Raw genomic sequence first — 25703 nt, forward strand, 5'->3', positions numbered from 1 at the left:
TATGAAACTCTCATTCATGCATAGATTTTTCCATTACAGAGATCATCAATTTGAAAAAAAGTTTCGTTTTATCCATCTTTCACGATAGGTGACGCCGCGTGATAAACCAATTAGCTGTTAAATTAGGCTTGGCTGTTAAATTAAATGGGCATACAGCTGCTGTTTATTTTACTATAATTTTAGAATAAAAGTTATAACAGTATAATGCGCAACTGTTTATACTTAATAAGAAATGAAAACAAAATTATAAGACGACATCTTAGAAAAAAATATTTATAAAATTAAAACAATGTATTAAAATAAATACAAAACAAACTGCATTAATTTATATTAGTGATTACAAATTACAATATTTAAATTTATGTTCGATATTTTTTTAAAATGCAATTAATTATTATTAATATAGTGTTACATTTTTGAGCATATTATTTACATTTCGTAACTACTAAAAAATTTTAATATCGTTTCAATTAATTTTATTTTCTTCTATTAAACAACTTCCAGTTGGTTGGACTTTTATAGTTATATTCTGATTTGTTTCAAGTATAAATTTCTAGGTACAAATTGATAGAATACTTAATATTATTTTAATTTTTAACCAATAAGTTTCATTTCCATTCGCAATATCCTTTTTTCATTAATGATATATTAAATCTAGCATTCAAATTTTTTATATGTTTCAATAGAATATGTAGTAGGCTATTTGATTTGATTATCACATAACTCTTGAGACCCTAGAACAGGACTTGGAAGAAATTGCACTAAATGCAAAAAAATATGAAAAGGTGATGCATAATTGCACATTTTGAGAATGTTATTCCTTTACATTTTAAGGGAATTAAGGAATTGTGCTGTTAAATTATAAATAAATTACAATATGATGAATCTGATTTTCTCATAATCTACGTGATAAGAGTTAAAAAAGAACTAAGTCGGTAAATTTTTTTTTGACACTGTGTGTAAAGCGATCATATATCTTATTTCAAGCCCATAATAAATTTATTTATGCTGTTCTTGTATTAAAACTATATTTTGTGACAATTAGGATTGAGTACTTTTTTCAAAAAGCAACTATATTTTTGAAATTTAAAATGGAGTATAATTTCTATAAAAGAATTTCCTAATATTTATTTAAGAAAGTAAATATTAAAAAAAAAATCTAGGATGAAAAAACTTTAAAAATCAATACATGAAAGTTACTTAATAATTATTGTTTAAAAATACATTTAGGGACAGAAAAAAAAAATCGAATTTGCATATTATCACCCTTTGAAATAGGTTTGAACATCAATCTTAACCTTGACAGGAAGTGGTTATAAAAAAGGAATTTTACCTTGGTATTTTTTTCAATTTTAAGAAAATAAAACATCAAAATTCAAAGTGATCATGATTTCATAATATACCCGGAATACATTACAGAATTCGTCATGTTAGACGAAAGTTTTTAACTATTGCCAATATAACAGTCATTAACTTCTCCTGTAAGTACAGAAAAGTAATCTTAAAACAAAAGACATACATAAAAATTTTTCATAGCTTAAATTTAGTATACATTTTCTAAAAAAAATGAAATAAAAAAAGCGAGTGCCCTTTCAAATTTTTTTCTTTTGCGCAACGTCTATGATCGCAATGACAAAAAACACATTTATCTAACACTGGTTCTGGGTTTAGATCATCCCCTCTTTCTTCTTTTGTTCATTTGTTGGTCAAGTCGTGAATGTGTTACGATGCTGTTTATTTTCCACTATACATTTTGGTTTTTCAGGAAGTCCAAAAAATATTTTGAAATTTTCGCAATGCTTACTTTATACACTATGTTGAATGCAGTTGTAAGGTTCATATAGCTTACAAACTCAAAAAACTAAGATTACTTCCTACTCTTATTTTATTAATTAATAAGATTTTACTTCCTACTCTTATTTCGAAAATATGCTGTATTGCCATAGATTAAGAATTCTTTTATGGCGCCATCTGTAGGTCATTTTTGAGAACAAATAATGTGAATTCCGAGTGAAGGCTTCAATTAAAGTTAAAGTTTATTTTAATTTCATGCTCATGTTTTCTTCTTTTAGAAGGATTTATACATATTTGGATGGCAACAGCGAAGAGATTTCATAGAGTAGACTTTGGGACCTGTCAATATTTCTTCTGTTATTTCAACAAACAAAGATAATTTATCAGTATTTCTTTGTTTCTGTTTGTCTATATTTATTTTGAAATTTTAAAATTTGTCTTTTAAGTGTGCTAATATGATCTTTGCTTGATTGTGGCGGAAATTTAAAATTTTCTAGCACCAAGAAACATAAATAAATAAATAAAATGACTGTAATGGAGTTTTTTGGCTGCGCTATGATAGCGTTTGGACCATGTGCTGCTATGCTAGCTATAACTATAGCACGGGATCCTATACGAATAATTATATTAATATCAGCGTATGTATTACTTGAACTAATGTACACATTTCCAGTATATTTTTGAAGCATTGTCCTGCATGTGTCACAGATAATTATCTCAAGATTGTTTTTAAAGTTGGCTTTATATTCGAAATCTAGCTCATAAATATGTACAAATCAAACATCACCTATTTAATTTTATTATTGTTACTTCGTGATTTTAATTTTGATATATATCTGTTACGAATTTAGATTATTATTATTGGCAGAGTTACTACATAAAAATTTGTATTTCCTCACCCTAGTTCTATTTACATTGGTTGTAATCTTCAATGACATTCAATATCATTACTTTTTGTTTGACTTAATAATAGGTGCTTACATGAAATTTTCATATAAATTATGATTTTTTCAATTTGTGAATAAAAGTTCAGTGAAAAGCTTGGGAACGATTTCCGTATCCATAGGTGTGTCAAAATTATAACCCAGTTTTAATGACTTCCAAGCAATAGTCCACGTAATACATAAAAATTTGTTATATTTCTTTTTAACTACCACAGCCAAGGTGCCAAATAGATTTTAAACTTGCAATTTTAAAAATAAACAAAACGTCTTGATGTTTGCCGTGTGATGCCTATGAGTTGTACCTTTCGAGTTGGTCCTTTTTATGATGTTTTTTTTTATTGTCTCACAATCCGCTGGCTGGAAATTGACAAAACTCGGCGATCATTCTGCCACAGATCACGATATGGAAATCTCCCCTAAAAATACATCAGGTAGTTGATCAGTTTGAAGGGTTATAACTCATTACAACCTTTAGGCAAATTTCTCTCGATATATTTTTAAAATTTCTGCAAGTTTAAAATCCACTTGGCAATTGTATGTGTTAATAGGTATTTCTTGAGAAATCTGTCTGTATATTCTTAATTGGTTAAATAAATGTATTTTAAATTATAGTTTTATTGAATTAAAATAATTGAGATAAATCAGTATGAATATCAATTATTAATTACTCTTCATCTCTAGTAATAGACTTTGATTACTCTCCTTTTCTGTCCCCAATGCTGAACATTCACTTCTAACTTATTTTAATTTTTTTTTAAAAAAGGGATAAAAGATGCGCAACATTGCGGCCCATTTAATTATTAAATAATAAAAATTTGTGCAATGAGTGCCTTTCTTCTCTTAGGATGGAAATCCACCTTTGAGAAACAAAATCGTCTGACAGAGTTCCTTATTAGCCAAAGTATATATTTTGTTTTATATTTAATTCTAATCCTTGCAGACTGTCCAGAGTTGACTGAAATCAATTGCAAAAATACAGGGATGAGATTCTTCCGCGCATTAGCGAATTTCCGCTTTTTTTCAGATTTTTCCATTTTTCCCGCTAATTTCCGCTGAAATTTTTTTTTGTACAAGTTAAAATATTTTATGAGGAATTTAATTTTCTGCGGATCGAAATAATTGAAGTTCTCATTCCTCCCCCTGAAGTTTCTCTAAAAATCAATTCCTTGGGATAAAACTGGTTGACCTTTATACAGGGATGAGATTTTTTTCCCTTTCACGAAGTTACGAGGTTTTAAAACCTAATGTAGCTACGCGAGCTTAAAATCCAATGTCGTGATTCGTTTTTGCGGTTGTAATATCGCACGATTTTTAAATTATGATTCTAAAAATCTAAAAATTACGCATCATGATTTGTATTTTCGTAGTTTTTAAATTCGATGTAGAGTTTAATATTCTCGTGGTTTAAAAGCCTCATATCGGGATTTATAATCACATGGTTTACAAGTTTAAAAATCGCACTTTTTTTGTCAAATTTTCGTATATATATATATATTTTAGGATTTCCTCTTTTTTACTTTCTGACTACTCTCATCCCTGAAAATAACTGCTTAAATCTTTTCCAGTGAAGTCATTTTTCATTAATTAGTAGATATACTTAAAGCACTTGGATGCTCTGTTATAAGTGTCTTAGGTCTTACTTCCAAAATTGAGAATATATGTTTATAAGTTAAGAATATTGAGGAAACACTCCTTTAATATTATAAAATAAGAATAATATTAATAAAAATTATAATGAAAAAAGAAGAAGAAAAATAAAATATTTAATTTTTTTTATTTAAGAAAAAATCACTCCTTTTTGTGGATAGTGTGAGCTGATTTCCGGCTTTTTACTAATTTTCTTTTTTTTATATTAATAAAGAATTTTTTTTAAATATTTTAATAAAATTTTTTTTTCTTCTCTTTTTCATTAATCTTTATTCCATGTTTCCTTTATATTATTAACTTATTCTATGAGTTATTTATACATGCAAACTTATAAACATATATTTATACATATACAGTACAGAACCCGTTAACCGGAAATCAGAAAACCAAAAAACCGGAACGAAATTCGATAAATTTTTTCGCCATTTAAAAAAAAATATATTTTTTTCCTCATAAGATTTTAGGATTTTTCTTTTTTGAAAGATGTTCACCTTCCCATCATTTTGGAAATAATCATTAGTGTATCACTTCATCGTTTTTTTCTTCTTTTTAAGATTATTTCCCAAAAAAAAAATTTTTTTTTTAGTTGGGTCCCGATCGTTCCGGATAATCGGTTCCCTACTGTATATATATATGTATAAAATTTTTTTATATATATCACATACATTTCTTATATATATATATGAATATTCACATATTCAGTCATGCTGCAAGCTTCTAAAAGAATAATTAACATTATTTAGGTTATTTAATATTATAAAAGCTAAGATATTGTAAAAATATGTTAGAGAAGGGAGACTAATTTGGTAACTATTTACTGTATGTGTAGAAACTATTTTATGTACGTGTAGAAAGTATTTTGGAGACTTTATTATATTTGAAGCATTTAAAGGGACTATTTTTAGAGTTGACCTACAGTGGTAGCCTTGGTTCTGAATTGCTTCAGAGTTTTCTCTCACTAAGACAAATTATAATGAAAAGTTTCATAGAATATAGATGCCATGTCTTTTTGTTTTTCAAAAGAAAAAGTTATTGAAATTCCAGAAAAATGTTCTAAAAATTCTATTTTTCGTGTATGTTAACTATTAGTATTTCCTATTGTTCTAATTTTAAAAGAAAGTTATTGTTAATTTTTATAGCAAAAGTTATTTTAGTTTACTTAATATATTTTCCTCAACCTAGTCTGTAGCACTGTATCAGTTAAAGAAGTATTTTTACTATTTAATCATTATGCCTTTTCTATTCCAGAGCGTTCTTTTGGCTACTATCATTGTTACTATCGTCAATTTTATGGAATGTAGTTACACCTTTAAAGAGAAATCTTTCTTTTGGCTTAGTCTTCTCAGTGATATTTCAAGAAACATTTAGATTATTTTTTTACAAACTTCTTAGGTAATTTTTCATACTCTTGTTCTCTTTGTTTTATAACATTTTTTTTTGTGTCTTTTTAATATACAACTTCCAAATGTGCCTTTTGTATTTAAAGATTTTTAACTTGTTAACCCTTAATGATCAATGCTGCCATTTAAGCACCATGGCGCTTTTACTTACTGAGTCTAATTCTAATGATGCAAAAGTCCTTTTATTATTTACATCAACCTAATTGTTGTCATACTAACAATTGATTTAATTATTACAATTATACCTATTGGAAAGTTAACTGGAAATTCTTATGGACCATTAAGGGTTTATTTATTTTGTAAGTGAGCTTGGGTTAAATGTAAATCCTCATTGTGTTCTGGAAAAAAATTTCCTATCTTTCCCCCTTCCCCCTTAGTTAAAATTTTTTATTGCAAAAAAAGAACATCCTTGTATGCAAAACAATAATCTGCCCTGAAACTTTTTATTTTATAATCATTGTTGAACAGCCGACCCAAACTTCAGATTTTGGGTACTAATGTTCAACTCCGTAGTCTTGTAATTTTCAACCTAATCCAGAAGACAAGGGAACTCCTGGATCAAGTATTGGTAGAAATTTGACTTTGAGGAGAACTTTTTGATGAAACTAACCCGCATTTGTGTTACACCGAGAACCACAGAACCTCATAAACCACGAAAACCTCCCATGGTTTGCCTGATGGCAAGGGGATTCTAACCTATGATCCGTCTTCCATTGAGGATATTTTACATCAGCACTGTGGTTGGTGCGAGCCGGGTGCAGAATCGTATTGACCAGCCATCGCTGGGATTCAAACTTGTTGGAAGGCGAACGGTCTGTCTGCTGGAACCATCATGGCTCCTGCTCCTAAACTTTGAAAACTTTACATATTGTTCAAATTTAAATATTTAATGGTTGAAAAATGTATTAATGTGTTTTGTGTGTCTAATTAAAAAGGCCAGGTATTATTTTTTTGAAAACTGAATAAGCTTTCTTATATTATTCAATTTGTTCTTGTATTAAGTGTGTTGGTTTGCTATGAATTTACAGTATAACTGCCAACTATACCGGATTTTCTACTGAACTATCAAGGCTCTTGGTGTCCTTATACTATTAAAAATTTACTAGTTAAATTAATATAATTAGGAAAGCTCTAATTCCTAGAATTAAAAAAGTTCTCAAAAAAATTTCATCCACCCTATTTTTGCTTAACAATAAAAAAAAAGTTCCAAATATTTATATGAGCATAATAGTAATTAAGATTAAAAACGAAGTAAAATAATTCCTACTTTTTATAGTAATGACCTGAATTTTCATTATAAAAGTAAAATTAGATTAAATAAAAAATTATAATTAATACTATTGAATTTATTTGAAAATGTTTTCTATTTTACTTTAATAAAAAAAAAATAATTTTTTTTTGGTACATACCTCAATTATAAAATGAAATGCTAAAAATTTCTTTGACGGGGAATATAATAATTTTTGTATCACAGTTAATATTAAATTTTTTTATTTTGCCTTTAAATGAATGATATCTTTTTCAATAATTAAATATAATTTACAGGAAAGCTGAAGTTGGATTAAAAAAAGTACAAGAAGTTGGTGCAGATGGTGCTGTGGTATCCAGTAATCGGAGCACTTTAGCTTATGGTAAATTTTAAATTACACAAACCTAAAAATTGTTTTTACTGTTCTTTAAAATTAATTTTCATTGTTAAGTTTATTTCAAATTATAATTTTTATATAACGATGTAAAAATTGGTATTGTTGACTTATGACATATAATTTTCTGCAGTTACTTTTAATTTTGGAACACTTAAAATTAAACACTGATAGTTTTAAAGTTCTATACTGATCAATATAGGGCTTTTAAATAACAGAATGCATCCACATGAAGTACTGAGACATAATTGTGTAATTTACTTCCATAGAAAGGCTAAGTTTGTTTGTGTAGTGGCACTGCATTATTTAGTTAGGTTAGTACTTATACTGAAATTGTTTTGAATAACTATAATTTAGAGCAAGGTTTTATATAGCGGGATCCCTAGGGTGTCTCCTGACCTAACTAGATAATCTGGGGCAAGCTTTGAAAAATGTTTCATAATATCAAAAATAATAGTAAAATCAGACTTCAGAATTTAAAAAGTAACAGGACTGATAGCGAAAGTGAATAGATCAAAATGATTAAGGTAAGTTGGACAAGCATACATCACAAACAAAGAGTTTCATAACTTTTTCTTAATATCTGCTCTCATCAAAACTAATAACTAATTAATTAAAACTAAACTACTAAACTCAGTCCCTAGGCCTACCGTGCCCATCTCAGTTTTCTTGAGCTCTGGGGTGCACATCAGATGTTCCAATTGGATGGACATCCGAATGCCGAACCCCCAGTGTTTAGCTCCCAAGCATGCTTGGTACTCATTATGTCCACCCACCAAAGGGAAGAAAGGCTGAGTCAACTTTGCCCTGTCTGAGGATTGAACCCAGGACCTGTGGCGTGAAATCGAGAAACACCGTCACTCAGCCACAGGGGTATAATGATAACTAATTAGCCTATCTAAATGTTGAACCTAACACCTATCTGCAATCTTCAAAAATTGAACCTAACACCTGTCTGCAATCTTCAAAAATTGAACCTAAAATGTCAATTTTGTGCCAAGATAAATACCTCACCTCAAGATAACCTATTTATCATTAATTTGACAAAATTAATGTTCAAATTATTGTGAGAAATATTTTAATATTTATAGATTATTAGAAGTTTAAAATAAAAAATAATCTTATATTTATTTATTTTTTAGTGGCCGGTTTAGGTTTTGGTTTAATGAGTGGTTTGTTTTCCCTCATCAATGTTTTGGCTGATTCAGTTGGGCCTGGGACAGTTGGATTGAATGGTGATTCTCACTACTTTTTTATAACATCAGGTAATAAAAGATTTTTATTTCACAATCAAGTGAACTTTATTATATCTTTATGTGTGATATTGTGTTATGTATACATAAGATCTCCGTCGGACGGTATATCTCGGTAGTATACTTTCAACTCATATTCTTGTTTTATAATTTCTGTTTTTGAAATGCTGCTAATAAATTTTCACGACATTGGTAGGTAAATGTTTGTTACTTTCTAATTTTTATTTTTATAATTTGAGATTTTAGTATTATTATAGGTATTAGATATTCCTCACATCTTTTTATTCATTTTCTATAAACTCCATTAATCTTACAATCTCTGAAGCAAACCGAAATTGTTTAGTTTATTGGATTTTATTTCTAATGCTCTTAATAATTTAAATTTTTTCTGGAAAATATTTTTGAGTTGTTAAGTATTTGTGTTTAAAAATTATTTAAAAACATTAATATTGATCTGTTTCACTTATATATTGTGCGATGTTTAGCTGGTAAGCTTAATGTTTTGTGAAATTTATGTAATTTTAAGTTCCATATGACGCAAATCATTACATTTCAAGGTTGGTATTATAAAGATCTCGGGGTTAAGGTTTTGGACATCCTAAACTGGATTTGGACAAAACACATTCGTTTTACTGTTTTAAACAGTTCTAAACTGTCTTAAATAGTTTAAAACCTTGAACATTGGTAATAGGTCAAAATTCTATATGTGTAACCATTGTATACAGAATAATTACATAAATTAATAAATGATACTTTTTATAGAATTTACTTTAACCTATTAAAGGAATATAATATAATAGGGAAAGATTAATAACTTTTGAAAGGGAAAGATTAATAACTTTTGAAGCTGCACAATTCATTGAATAACAAAATTGAATACCTTATTCTTTAAATATGCTTTTAATACTGATAATTATGTTTTTACATAAGGATAATTAATGCAATATTAAAAATAATAAGCTATTTTTAATAAAACAAAAACTTTTCTTCATTTTTCACAAAAACTTTTCTTGTTCAAAAATTAAACTTTTATTTTTCACAATATTTTTTTTTAAATTGTGACATAATTTGAATAAAAGGGTTTTGGATAGTTTACGACTGTTCTGGACAGTACGGTTTAAACCGTGGATCAATCCATTCTGTTCTAAACCTTGCCATCTCTGAATCTCCCATAGTTCTATTTAGGTTGTGTATGCATTTTAATTAATTGGTAGCTTGTTTACTATAGTTTAATTCTGAGTAGATTTTCAAAGGGAAAATAAGATTACTGTTAAATTACTTAAATAAATTAACTTAGAAAACTAAGTTTTATATATAGGTAAAAAAAACTGCAAATAAGGACTTCTTTTAGTGTAAAGTTGATGAATGTTAAATAATTGAAAAATCTTCATCAAGGAAATTTGTCAACATGTATCTTGACAATAGAAATGACTATGCTATGAAATGTTCTGTTTTAACTAACTGATCCGTTACATTACATAAAAATATCTTTTCTCCTATTGCTTTTTTACTCAAAAAAGCCATTTTTCCTTTTTATTATTTATAATCAAGTTGTGTATCAGGAAGAAATTTCTGGGACCAAATAGCCCAAATCTCTTGAACCACTACAAAGGAGTTTAAATTCCAGCAGAGTATTTCTTATTTTTGGATTGTGTTCCATAAATCTTGGCTTTGCTGCACTGGCTTAAATTCTTTTGTGTCATTAAAAAAAGTAGAGTAATTAAAAAAAATAATTAGAAATATTAAATATATTTGAGCTAGAATCTGAATTTAAAGAACAAATTGGAAACTTTTGGGATTTTATTATACTGGTCATAACAAAATAGCATTTTTTTAACAAAATATTTCATTTAAATGTTTGTTTTTTTTGTTGGAAAATATGATGATTTTGCTAAATGTTAATAATTAATTTTCTGTCACTTCATCAGTATTTTCATGAAAATAGTATTGTCAATCTAAAATGTAAATGTTTTTACCTGTTTTATATCTCACTCCTTCCTCCCCTCCCCAAGAACTACTTTCATTCCTTGAAAAAAATTATATCTATATTTATATCTCTTAATTACATATTTATTATTTTTATAAGTTTACCAATTAAATTTTCTGAAATGTTTGAGGAGGATTCTTTTCATTGTAAAGCTTGAGTCATCCAGCTCTCTCATCCAGATTTTTTTACTGGATTGTGAAGTAGCAGTGAATTGTAGCTTCTGTTCAAGATTTTATTTTCACTAAAAGAAAAATACTTTTGAATGGTGCTAATAAGGTTTTCCTATTGGACGATTTCTTAGTAACGGGTGATCATAAAAATATTTCAATTGATTTATTAATCCCTATTGACCTATTCATGTAATCAATCAAAATAAAAAAAACAAACTTCAGATTGTTTTGTTAGAAAATACAGGCTTCAGATGATGATGATTTCTAACAATAAAGCTCTTCTATGTTTAGTTAGAGTGAACAAAGTTTGCAGTTAGTGTGATTTTTTTTAATGGCAACATCCACTTTTTTCTTATATCCCCATTGTCAAATATGATCCTCATTATAAAAAACATAAAATGGAGTTGAAATCATGTGTTTTGCATTAAAAATGGTAGGCTGAACCCTGTCAGCTATTAACTTCTATTGAATACACTATGACAATGAGATAAAAAATGGAAGCATGTACATTTGTATTGTGCTTCTAATTCTTATTGCCATTTTTGATGGTAAAAATAACTTCCAACTCCATTTTAAGTTTGTTGTTAATCTGAGTATTAGGTTTAGATGAACTGCAAAAAAGAGTTTTGCCTTTTCAAAATTCCGAAATTTGTTCACGATGTCTCTAAGAACTATATCATTATAAATCATCCTGATCTCGAGTCCATACTTTTCTTTAGTTAATATAATCTAAAAATTTATTTCAATTGGCTTCGAACGATTCATGTACGGGGCAATTTATTTTATGACCACCATGTATGCTTTAGAGTATTTATTAACTTTTTTTTTATAAAAATTATATTTTTCTTGCAGCATTTACTACTCTTGCTTTTACTTTGCTCCATACATTTTGGGGAGTGATTTTTTTCCATGCTCTGGATAACAATAGTTACTTAAAGATTGCCTTTGTCTGCTTGTCTCATCTCATAGTATCTTCTTTGGTATGTTTATTTTATTTAATTATCAACTGTCTTAAAGTTTATTTTTATCTCATAAGTTCCACTTCTCTAATAAAGTTTGCCATTTGTAGCATCTGAACATGGCCAATATTCTATATTACGATATATTCCAGTTTTCATGAAACTAAAAAAGCGATATTGTACGGATAAATGAATTAATGTTTATGTATTTGAATCAGGGTTGGGTTTTTGACGTCAAAAAGTGGTTTTTGACATGACAAGGGTATAATACTGGTTTAAACCGTCAAAAACCCGTCGAAAACGTCAAAAACTGAAGTTTGCCAAGAAAATATATAAACTTCAAAACTACCAACAGTTGCCATGCATTATATGGAAATTTAATTATACTATAGGTAATCAGCAGGTTTTAAAATATTTTTTTATTAAAATTAAGGTAAAATAACAGATTTAAAATCTCAGAAATTTATATTCAAATGCATGTGCAGAAAAATTTTGCACAAAAATTGTTTAAATATTTATATTTTGAAAAAAAAATTTTTTTTTGATATTTAAGAAAATTAAAAGTTTATTACCATGCATTTTTGACATATAAGGAACATTTAACTAATATTTATATTTATAAGGAACTTACAAGTTATGTTGTATAAATACAAACTTGATACAAGTGTATAAAATTTTTTTTTAATGTTAGACTGAATATCTTTATTATCCAGTATGTTAATTTGAATTTAAAAGTAGTTATATTTATGAATAATGATAAATATAATTCATATTGCTTATTATATTTATTTATAATTATTACACTTATCATTTTAAAACAATTTTCATCTCTTAATTTTTTTTTCTCCACTTGTATTAAGAATACAAATAATGTATATCTTGAAAGTAAGAAGTAATTATTCAACTGCTGAACATTTAGATATTCAACAAAACTATATAGTATTCAGCAAAATGAAATTCACAAGTATTTGGATAAACTAAATTTTCAGTATAGTAAATGAATAGGCTGAATATACTGTAAATCGACGCTAACTGCTCTGTGTATTTAACAGAAAGCACTTAAACTTGTATTGTCTTATGTTAACTATGAATTAAAAAAAATTTAAGATTTAAAATTCAGAATTACTGATTTTTCTGAAAAACTAACAACCAATCACAAAAGTCAAACGAAACAGAAGAACATTACAGTCACTGATCCATGAAATATGTAAACAAATTATTATGGAAATTTTTTAATTACCCTAATCCCTAATTAAATACAAAATTTTAAAAATTAGAACATCCATCACACTACATAATCAAAATGAAAATGATGGAAGTAGAAATTTAATTCAAAATTCAATAGTCTAGTTCATTTGCTCCTCGCAGCATACGGAAGCACATAACTAGTTTTAAAAATTTTTCCACCACCAAACAAAGTATGTTGAAAGCGGTTCACTAATCCCCCTCCCCCCAGTTTACTTTAGAAGAGCTAAAAATTCCCTGATTGTGAATGTTGCATGTGCCCAACCTGTTTGAAAAATCTTTTAATGTACAAAACTGCTAATGTTTATCTTTAAAAATGTCTAATTTTTAGTATAATCTATATTATACACTAAATTTGGTTTTAAATAAATTTCTTAATAATATCACTGCAGATTTTCAATAACATGTGAAAATGAAAACATAATATTACAAAAGATGTGAGCTTTCAAAAGTACAAGATTTTGGTTACTTTTCAAAATATAAATGGTTCTTCAAAATTTTAAAATTATTTTTTCTAGAACATATTTAGAAACACTATCCTTTATAAAAAAAATGTATAAATTTTATGTATTAATTAAATTTCACATATGAATATAGGTTTTTGACATTTTCGACATTTTTGACAGTGAGGTTTTTGACGTGACGGTTTAAACCATGGACGGTTTAAACTGTCAAAAACTGTCACATGTCAAAAACCTGCCAACCCTGATTTGAATGAGTGTCATTGTTTTGCTATCACTAGAATTCCTCCAGACTGAGATCTCATGTTTTCAGTTTCTATGGAAACAAGACCAAAGCTTTTTCTTTCAGGGAAACTTTTATATAGAAAAGTATTGACAGGTTTTCCTGTTTTTAAACTTTATAATGACCAAAGAACATTACTTACTCCATTTATATTCTGCCCAGCTAAGTCTATAATATTCTATTTTTTTTCTCACCCTATGAAAAGATTAAATTAAAGGTAAAGTCTATCCATAGTGGAGAAAAAAAATTCATGATTTATTTTATTCTACCAAGTGTAGAGATTTTGAAGTGCTAAATTGAATTATTTACTAATCATTCTGTTATTAAATTATAGATCATTATATGTAAATGGATGTGCAAAAATTAATCATAAAATAGTTCAAAAGATATAAAATCTGATATAGATTTTTTAAAAAGAAACTTGTGAATATTAAACAGGGTTCCCACGGTCCTTGAGAGTCCTTGAAAGTCCTTGAATTTTTTTTTGCTAAATTTAGGTCCTTGAAAGTGCTTGAAAAACGTCTTAGGTCCTTGAAAAACTTGATAGGTCCTTGAATTTGTCCAATACTGCCGACGGCCCTTTTTATAAAACACCCGCGGATCTTTCTCGTTCTTTCTGTTTTGTTCCCGAGCTCTATCACGTGGTTTTTAACGCCACCGTTTCTAACCGGGCCTAGCGTCTTGGTGTCTGCCAAGCGCGCGGAGCACAGCAGACAATCAATGCGTTCGGGGCGAGACTCCACTTCATCTTCTGTCGCATATGCTTAGATCTTCTTTTTTCTTATCAAAACTGGAATACTCTCGAATTTCGTAACAATATGTACCTTGTAGTTTTCAATAAATTTCCCGTTTTACCATCCGCACTTGTCCTTACGTTTGCATCATTTCAAAACTTTATTGTAAAGCGTATTCGCAAAGGCACGGCTTCGTATTTGTGTGATGTAGTTTAGACTAGTTATGCGTGGGAAGTGCTATTTTAATCCCCAATGGATGGATAATCAAGCTTATAAAGAATGGATTTTATCGATGCCCGAAAAGAAGTTCAGAGCCAAGTGCCGATTATGCATGAAGGAGATCGATATCGCGAAAATGGAAGAATCTGCTCTGAAATCACGCATCAAAGAAAGGTGAAACAAAAAAGCAGTCTCATGCCCTGAGTTCTCTTTTTCCAAAGACATCAACATCTAATTAATCTGGTGTAAATACTCCTTCAACATCGTGTGCCGCATGTGAAACAGAAACTAGTGGCCGAGGTAAAATTGTCTTCTTATCTGCTCAAAAGGAATGTGCTTGATGCTGAAATTCTCTGGAGTCTGAAGTGCATCATTAGTAATTATTCATGTAACTCCTGTGAAGGGATTAGTAAATTGTTCTCCAAAATGTTTGCTGATAGCTGTATAGCGAGACAATTTTTTTGTAGTGCCGCAAAGTGAGCCTATTTGGGCTCCTTTGGATTGGCACTATACTTCAAAGGGATTCTTATAAATGAGCTGAAGAATGTTGATTGCTACACTGTACTCTTTGATGAGACGTTAAATCAGTCTCTACAATCTAAGCAGATGGACATTATGGTAAGGAATTGATAATAAAGTTTGCACTAAGTATCTTACCTCCCAATTTATGGGTCATGGAACTGCAGAAAATATTTTGTCCTCTTTTTACAAATGCATGGATGATGGTTAAAAGCTCTCTAAAATACTTCAATTATCCATGGATGGACCCTATGTCAATTGGAAATTCTATTAGAAGCTTCAGTGTGAATTAAAAGAGAAATATTCCCACCAGGTCATATTCATTGGCAGTTGTGGATTACACATAACGAATAATGCTTTTAAACATGATGAAAATGGGATATGTTCCTTCTAATTTTTATTTTCAGAAAGAATTGTTGCTGCATAACATTTAGAGAAGGTTGTGTAAATTATGGATGAATAATTTCAAAAACGATGTTTAATAGAGGAGAGGAGGGGGTTATGGAATAGTCATGGAATATGGAATGCCTAAGATTTAGCTCTGTCTTTCATGCAGCCTTCACATGGAAATACACAGGATTAAAGGATTTCACCATTAACACCTCATTACCATTAGTTATAGATTGTGCTGAAAATGATTTTGTGAATTAATATGTAAAATCAGTAGGGTTGTTTTTAAAAAAATATAAATTTTAGTCCATAATACATATACTCTCTTCTCTCTATATAGGCAAAGCATTTAGGTATTATATTTGAAATTAATTATTGCCACAACAAGCATTGTTGCTTCTAGTAAAATAGAAGAGAATAATTTTTAAAATTGGTCTTAGATTAAGGTCCTTGAAAATTTTGTTGAGGTCCTTGGAAAGTCCTTGAATTTCAATCTCATCATAGAGTGGGAACCCTGTTAAAGTTTTTTTTTAAAGACAATGGAATTGAGCAATTCCTTGGTGTTAGATGTAAAAAATGAACATAACTATCTCAGTAACAACATCTCAAAAAATTTAAGTTAAATTTGAAATTATCAACTTTTTATATCAAATATTTAGTACATCATGATCAATAAAAAAAAACACTGTTTTATAAAAACTAATGATAAGTTAAAATTAAATAGACTAAATTGTTTGTGTCGGACGTGAATCACACAAAAGCAAAAAATAATTACTCATTTACAAATTGTCTAAACTCTGAATTTGTTTGTAATTTAATGTAAATTTGATTGAATTTAAAAGCTGTCATTTTAATAAAACATTCTAGACTGTTCTTAATTAGTAAAATATGATGTAAAATTAACTTGCATTTTTTTACTTGGGTGTCAGTCAGACATTAATTCTTCAGGATGAATATATATTTGTTAATGATAACAATTATAAATACTGAAACTTATAAATTATACAATAATAAAATAAGGATTTTGTTTTTCATTAAGTAGCTTCTTTAAATTTAAATTGTTCTCTGTTTCCGCTTGGAACGGGGAGATCAGTGTCTTTTGTCACATTTTTGAACTTGCCATTGTGAGTTAAAAATCACTCATTTTAATTATAATGTAAATATGGCATTAAAAATTAATAACAATGTAAGTACAACTCATACTTAATTCTTATATCTAATGGTAAATTTATTGCTCTATTTATCGTTTGCATAAAACTAAATAACTTTTTGTACAGTTTCTATAATTGATTGGGTTTGATGTATCAGAACAGATGATACTAATCAATATACCTTTTACTTGTATCTGCAAGGTTTCATACATACATTTGAATATGTATGGTAATCCTTTAGCAGGCATTTGTGCGTACCTAAGCACATACATGTTCTTAAACTTAAGAGCAGTTTCTAAATAAAGGTTTGAGTTGCTTATCTTGAAAAACAAAATAAAAAATAACTACAGAATATTCTTTAAGAAAAAGTTTTGCTCAAAAATTGACACCAAAATCTCTGTTCAGGCAAAAAGCAATTTTATATAGATGCTTTTTAGGGGTTGCTTATTTATTTTATTATTTTCAGCAATGCAGTAATAAATATTGAGGGTAGACTTTTCGTGGTTTCAAAATTATTGATTCTTCTCATTTATCTGATTTTTAAAATGATCTATTTTAATCAACAATATGGTAATATATTATAGAATGTTTAAATGGTGAATTGTAGTATCATCCACTAAATAAAAAAGGTGTTAAAAGGCATATTTACCATGTTGTCATTTCAAGGTTATTGAAACCTAAATCTAAAATGATTTGATTATGGAACTCTTGAACTGGATGAAATATTAAGGTGAGGGAATATTAAGTAATTGGAAAGTTAGTTTTTTTAACATAAAAGTACTAAAATATTCTATATATTAATCTTAAGCTATTACAAGTTGATCAGTGCACTTATACTGTAAACTGTTAGAATTTTCTGTTTTGAAAACTAACTTTGAAATTTTAAGTAGTATATTTTATTATTCTTCTGTTATAAAATTTGCCTTTTTAAAATTAGCATGATAAGTGTTCCAATTTCTGTGGGGAAAACAAGTGAAACCTGGAATTTTTAGGGAATTTTATTTTGCCTCTAAGAAAACAGGGAACAGTCAGGGAAAGTTGCATCAACTACATATTAATACATCCGGAAATCGGAAAACCGGAACGAAATTTGATAAATTTTCCCGCCATTTTTTAAAAAGAAAAAAAATTTTCCTCATAAGATTTCAGGATTTTTCGCTCTTTTTTGAAAATTTTTTTACCTCACCATCATTTTGGAAATAATCATTAGTGTATTACTTCGTTTTTTCTTCGTTTTAAGATTATTTCCAAATATTTTTTTTTAGTTGAGTTTAACAATAGAAAAACAGCTTTTTGTAGCGATTCAGAAAACCGGAAAAATTAGTTATCCGGAATAGCGATGGTCCTGATCATTCCGGATAATCAGTTCCCTACCAGTACAGAACCCGTAGTTGGGTTTGACAATTAAAAAAAAAACGGCTTTTTGTAGCGATTCAGAAAACAGGAAAAATCAGTTATCCGGAATAGCGATGGTCCTCGGTTCCCTACTGTACTAAAATCTGGAAATTTCTACATTATACCTGAAAAATAACCAGTAACAGTAGTCAGTTATTGAGTTCCGATTTACACTATCATAATTATTTGTTATAAAAAATTCAAATTTTAGTGAAACTTTTCCATGTTTCCATCCTCATTCAATGATATTTTTTTTGCTCACAAAAAAGATATAAGTTTTTCAGCGAAAAATTGCATGGTATAGATAAAATATGATCTGGATTTACATTGAAATTTTTCTGAAATGTCTAGACTTTATTCTTAAATTAGGTGGGAACTCTGTAATTTTTTATTCTTAAAATTAAGTGGGAACTCTGCGAGAAGCAGCTGAAATGTTGCTGTATCTTTCCAGCTAATTGTCATTTATTTCTTTGGGAAACTTACTTTTTGGAAGACCTTTGTCTTTTTCAGCCCAACAAGCCATAAAAGTGTGTCTTTTTTTTCTATAAATTCTTCAATATAAATTCTTTCTTATAAATTTTTATGAAGTCTTTTAAGTAGTTAGCTTTCTTTTTCTGGTGCAGAGTTAAAATTTAGTAATATTTTGTGATCAAAATTCCCACTCTAGTTGAAGAAACAATTGCGATAAGTCGAAGCGGTTTGGCTGTTTGAATTTATTTTGTAAAGCATGCTTTAATTATTTTTCCTAGGTTTTGATTTAAAACTATTTTTATATTTCAGACTTTGCTGAACCCTCTGCGTCTTTATCTCGTTTCGATCATTCCAGCTTACGTCATTACCATCGTGAGTGCAATTTTAGCCTACCAGTCAGCAGGTGGAAGTTGGCAGAGCCTAATGACCTCATTATCTGCCCGCAATAACAATTGATGTTTATCCTCTCTTTATTTATGATAATGTTCGAGCCAAACTTAAAAAATTTCCAATGTGACATTGGGATTAATCATCACTAAGCTCATATTTTCTAGTGTTTCATTTAGGTCAGAAACTTATTTTTTAAAAGATAAAATGGAAGTGAGACATCAAACCGATGATTCATAGAAGAATGGAGTCTCCCATTCACAATTTTTGTATTCCTGCCACATTTGCAAGTTTGCGCTGAGCTGGGCTCAAAGGCTGACATTGTAAAAGTGTCTTGTGTGACTGTTTTACTTTTTGTGTGCAGAGTTGTAGCTTTTAGGTGTTGAGCACCATAAGATAAGATAAAATGCTTGTTTCAGAGTGGTCTGAATTGACTCCAATGTGTTAATTTGATATATAAATGCATACTTAGTAGACCTTTGACATTTGCTTAGAAATCAGGGTTGAGTTGACATTTTAATGTCCTAAATTGAGGAAAAGTTATCAAAATTTATAACAAGTGACATTCAGCAATTATTGTATTTTTAACACGTTGAATGCCACGATAATATTACATGGCTTGCCGTATGTATTGCATTAATTTCTTCAAACCATTTTAGTAACCATAATAATATAAAAAAATTAAAAGCATTAAAAATTTACTCAAATTATTTGTTTCTAATAATCTTGGCTTCGCCGGCGACCCCTGTGGCACTACGAACAAACTCAGTGCCGGTCACCGGTGACCCCCATGGCATTCAACGTGTTAATATTATATATTTAATACATAAGTTAAAAACAACATACTTAAATGCTACAAAGGCACAGTGGTAATAACCTTGAGCTGTTGTTGAATTGGCCTTTGCTGGAGTGCTTAACTCTCTTAATGAATATTACATCTAGTTTTGAGCAATTAAATCCAAACTAGCTATCTCTCTTTTTTTTTTTTTTCATTGTGTATCAAAGATGGCTCTTGGAATGAAACTGCTTAAAGTTTTTATTTAGATAAGACAACTTATTTTTTTTAAAAAAAATAATAAATTGTATCAAAGATTAATAAATTTGCAATAAATGTCTAAGTACATTATGTGTAATATTAATAAATCTGTAGTTAGATTAATACATAATTTTGAACGAAAATCAAATAATAATTGACTGACTGCACGCATTAAAATAAAATAGCTTGTAACATTTAATAACTGAAATATTATACTAATTATTTTAAATTATAAAAAATTAATTTTAGACTTTACATTTCGGACAGTTTTCTCGTTTTTAAAGTTACTAAAGAATTTTTATTCAATGGTGTTAGCGATTAACATGTAAAATCTACAAAATGTCATAGGTGTACAAATAAGTATTCAATTACATATCTTTATTGGTTTGCACTGAAATAATTATATTTTAACCGAATTTCATTGGTAACAGTTTTTTTTAGTATATAGTATAATTAGAATTTTTATTATACTATGGAGAACATACAAGATTTATTCCATTTTAATGTATGATCGATTATGTATTTTTTTTTTTTTTTTTGAAGTATTCAGTGTTGTATTTGTGTTTCATTCAATCTAATGACCAAAAAAAAATTATGTCAAGAGGAAAAAATAGTTTATAATTATTGAATCTTATTATTAGTTTTAAGGTTTTTATCTAAATTAAGTTTAAAAAAAATTAAAAAATTTTTGCTACATTAATTCAAAAATGTCATTTTTTATTTTTTGCAAATGTTTAAAACTCATAATTTATTAGACATGACAATCGCAAAAAGATTGAACAAAATTCAACATTTTAGATTTTTTTAAATTTTTTTTTTTGAGATAGAAAAATTTTGTTTTTAAATTAACTGAGTGCTTCATCTGTAAATAGATTAATTTTTTTTGCAGCTAGAAAAAAGTTGTTGCTTATATGTTTAAAAAAGTTACCAATATTTTTAAGTCCATAAAATTAAATGTAATGTTTAAAAATATGAGTATAAGTGGACAATCATTAGAATGTAATTGGGACTTAGATTCATACTGTACTTTTATATAAAGTGTATTAGTATATCATAAAGGAATTTAGAATAAAGTAATTTAAAAATTACATTTAGGTAAATGTAAGTTTTACAGTTTAATTCTGCATGCAAACAAAAAAGAAATGACAAATAGTAATGCACATAGCTGTAATGATAAAAATAACTTCAAGTTGAAATTAAAAAAATTCAGAGATATTATTTAACAGTTCCGGCGTATAGTAATAAAGAGCTTAATAATTAATTTAATAAGTAATTGGTAATCTGGAAATAATAATGACTAGCATTTTATATTTTGTAATGCATGTATCTATTATATTTACTTAGTTACAAAATTTTTAACAAAAATATTCATGTCTTCAAAATTGATTCTATTAAAAGATATGGAATGTTTAGTTAAAGTTGTATTAAAATGTTTTTCTTCTATCAACCAAAAAGTTATTAAAAATTTTTTTTCTTCAATGCTACAAACAAAATTACTCTTGAATAATTTCTTCTATATATTAGAAAGTTTGTAATTCATTGCAATCAAATTTAGATTGGGATTACTTAAATTTTTTAAAACTACCTGAAATTAAATATTGAATATTTTATTTTAACACATAAAAACGAGGTATAGCATATCATGTAGCAGTGACGTACAAAGACTTAGGTTGTCCCTTCCCCGTAAGATTTATAAATTCTATATTTACCTCAAGAAATTTAAATAATTATAAGAAATACTATAATGAAGAGATATTTGTAATCATTAATAATTTAAGATAAGAAAAATCTCATTTGTAATAAAAAGGTACTGAATTCAAACATTGTACACTTACTACATTAAAATTTAACTTTTTTCATTAAAATGAGAAAAATAAGTAACCATTAATTACAATAACAATTATCACTGTTTGTATAAAGGTTATTATTTAAAAAATGTTTTTAAGATAACTCAATATTTTTTTTTTCTTAAAGTGTGTACCCTCAAACCTTGTGTGCCCTTCCGTTCTACACACCAACATTTAACCCCACGGAGACACCCTTCATTCTACAGGGTTTATTTATGCCACTGCCATAAAAGTATTTGAAAATGTTTGTTTCTCTGACAATATTAGAGTTATTTTTGTCATTCTTTAAATTTCATTATACCTCAAAGGAGTAAATTGGTATTATTCGATAAGTATTTCTACAAGCTTGTTTACATTATTTGTTGCAGTATCTAGTTAGCAGCATTTCAAGTTTTGAATTAAGTTAGAAAATTTTGATAAAAACTATAAATTGTTACCAACCATGATCAGTACATTTAAAATAGGAAATGTCAAGTAGTTTCAGTTCATGCATTCCTGGAAATGAAATTTCTTTAATATTGATACCACTAAATTTTTTTATTCCCTTGTATATTTTAATAGAATATAATAAACATAGAAAAAGAATCAGATTAATGTTAACAAAACTAAAATTAAAATTTTTTTTTCGTAATTTCTATTAGGATCATTCTTGGATTTTCCCCCCTGCATAACTCAGTTTAGCTGAAGGACAAGGAAAACTAAACGATCGTCTCAAAAATTTTGAAAATACAAAATGGGAGCAGTTTTATGTTGTAAAGGCGGGATTAATGACTAGAAGATTATGATATTAGAGAAATTAATCTTTTTTTCCCCAACATTCTCTTAACAATTGGATTGCACTTTTTCTGAATAAATTATTATTTTTGCTTATTAACATGCATTTAAAATAAAAATTTATAAGTTAAAAAAAATTAAACTTTATGGACTACTAAATTTTGTTGAAGGAAAAAATTTTCATGAACTCAAAGCTTTTTTAAAATTTTTGTCATTAAAAATCAGTTCCTTGTATAAGAAAAACTAATTGCCATATTAATTTTTCTTTTATTTTATATTATTAACATATAGAAATCAAATCAATACTAAAATAACAGATGAATATAGTATGAGAGTTTCTTATTTACTCAATTTATTTTCTTAATTTATATTCTCTATAACTTTGTGTCTTCATTGTGGTATCTGTACAGAACATTATTTGGTTATATAAATTCTTGTAACTATTGTTATTCCATTTAAATTCACCGGTGTAATTTTTATTATTTTTCTATTATAACTAAAAGATTGTTTCTAAGTTTCATAATTATTACTGTGTTCTATTACTTAGAGAAGTACTAAAAGGAATTAGTAATCCTACCATTGGATAATAATTAAAGTTTACTATTGCTTTACCTTGTTTAAAAATTATGAAACAAAATCACTTATGAAATTACTTTGACAGATGAGAAGGCATGCGCCATGAAAAAAAAAAGGGAAAAAAAAGCATGTCACTGTTCTTATGATTTTTGAAACGCTTATATCAAATTTTAGTATGATTGCCACTTTAAAATCCTATTTTTATGTCTAAAATAATAAAGTTCTAGAGATTCTGATTTTTTTTGCCCAAAACATTTTTTAGACAAGTGAGAATGAACTGTCTTAAATTTGGTTATTTTATCGTGAGCTACATAAGTGTTTCTTGTCATAAATGTAATGATTTAAATTTATATACAATTACATAGTGTGTTTCATAATGTATTATTTATGCAATTTTTATGTATTCATGTGATTTATGTTTATGAATTTATAAAATAAAACATCTTGATACTTTTAAAATCAATAAAGATTTTGAAAAAAAGAAAATAAATCTTTTTTGTTTGTTAAAAGGAAATGTAGTACATTATGAAAAAATTTATAAGTTTTTTTGATCTCTGGTTTCCATTACGCATTTTCAAAAAGCCTTATATTATACATCTATATATATGCATAAGCACTTAATTGAAAATGAAAGGATAAACCTTTGTGTTAATGGAGGAGGGTTGACCAATTGTTTTTGGTTAAACTTTGCAGAGTCTTCAAAATTTTTACCTTCAAAGGTTAGGTCTATTGATTTAACTCCATTAAAGCCCTAAGTTTCATAATATATGTTGGTAAAGCAGTATATAATTGAGTATTATATCATTGGACTTTCCCAATATAGTGCCAACACGTCTCATTTGCATACCTGCCAAATTTTACGCATTTGGCGTAAAATTTTATTTCTATATTTAAAGTGGTAGTAAAATGTATGATTTCTATATATTCCTTGCATTTATAAACTTAATTTATAATCTCTTTGATTCACCACTATTTTAAAAGAAATAAAGCATATATATTAATATGTAATACTGTTTCATACTCCGTATGAGCTTGTCCAAAATATAGCGCATGGTTCTGCCTAAAATTGTAATTTAAATTCCATTTTACTACCACTGGGGAAAATCACCCTTCAAAGGATTAAAAGTTGGCAGGTATGCATTTGTTATTGCCTAATATTCCCTACACAGATATTTTCTAAGATTAAGGGTTATAGCCTGGATAATAAGGTGGATTGTAGGCTTAAGTATTTAATTCACTATGATCAATTAGACCCAGTTTTAGCCTGGTCAAAGGAGGAGAAAGTTTCAGCTCCGTTAGGTTTTAACAAAATTGGATTGGTTTATCGTTAATTCTTGTTTTATATGAACTTATACATATTTAAACTAAGGGATTATTAAACATGTATTTTTTGCTGGGAAGCCTTTAAAAATGAGACGAAAATCTTATATTTTTATTTGTGCAACTTTTTTTCATTGTTGCTACTGCATGCAGTTTTATCTGCAATATGGGGTTAGAGTAACATTCTTCTACATCAGAAGAAAAATATTTTAATTTTAATCATGCCAATTCCTTTAGCGGAGCCAAACATTGGAAAACTTAATAATCATTTATATTTTTAAGCTCAATAATTTAGTTTATCATGTAATCACCGCTCAAGGAAGAAGAAAATTTGATGTCCTTTCTCCATAATTAGAACAACTAATGGAAATACTCAATCTAAGCGTTGTTCATGAAATGCTTTAATCTAAGTCTAACATCATGTATTTTTCAAAGACATCCCCCCTTAATTCTGACATGGACTTAAAATGATTTATATGACTTTCTTTTTGAAAAAGTTAAAATATTTTTTTATACGGCTATTTTTTTATGTGCACAATTTCATTAGTAATGATAGAGTACTAAAATTTAACAAGTTTACATCTATTAAAAGAACCAGTTTCAATATGCTTAACTCATAATGAGACTGACAGTGGTGCAAAAATTTGAACTCAAGAAACATTTTTGCGCAGCCAAAATGCAAACTTAGCAAATCTATTTTGGCTAAAAGCCAAAATGCAAATTTTATCAAATTTGAAAGGGGACAAACTCCTTACAAATATCTTCTCTTTTCTACAGGACATGATGTTATTCCATGATTTAAAACTAGCTTTTATGTAAAAATTGTGCCTTTTTTTTAATAAGTTCAAAGATACCAAGTTTTGAAATTCAATTTAGTTCTAATTTTAACCAAGTCATATTGATTTATATCCAATAATTTTAACATCAGCCGAGTTTAAGCACCTTACAGCCTACACATGACTTACGCCACAGATTTTATCACTCGCTTATTACATTTAAAAGTAATTTACTTCCAAAAAAATAGGTAAAAAGGATATGTTATTTTTTATAACCGTCATTGAACAGCCGACCTAATTTTGGGTTTACGACTACTAATGT

The 25703-nt window shown here is 27.8% G+C and overlaps 1 protein-coding gene across 1 annotated transcript; it reads left to right on the plus strand.

Moving 5' to 3' along the window:
- Nucleotides 1-2093: 2093 nt before the first annotated feature.
- Nucleotides 2094-20132, plus strand: aph-1 (gamma-secretase subunit Aph-1). The gene is made up of 6 exons (XM_021146416.4): nt 2094-2432; nt 5634-5777; nt 7331-7416; nt 8571-8693; nt 11691-11818; nt 18975-20132. The coding sequence occupies exons 1-6, from the start codon at nt 2320-2322 to the stop codon at nt 19119-19121; spliced, it is 741 nt and encodes a 246-aa protein (XP_021002075.2). The 5' UTR covers nt 2094-2319; the 3' UTR covers nt 19122-20132.
- The last annotated feature ends 5571 nt before the right edge of the window (nt 20133-25703 follow it).

The sequence above is a fragment of the Parasteatoda tepidariorum genome, chromosome 10 (genome assembly GCF_982258835.1).
Source record: "Parasteatoda tepidariorum strain Cologne lab strain chromosome 10, Ptep-v5.0, whole genome shotgun sequence".
NCBI classification, from domain to species: Eukaryota; Metazoa; Arthropoda; class Arachnida; order Araneae; family Theridiidae; genus Parasteatoda; species Parasteatoda tepidariorum.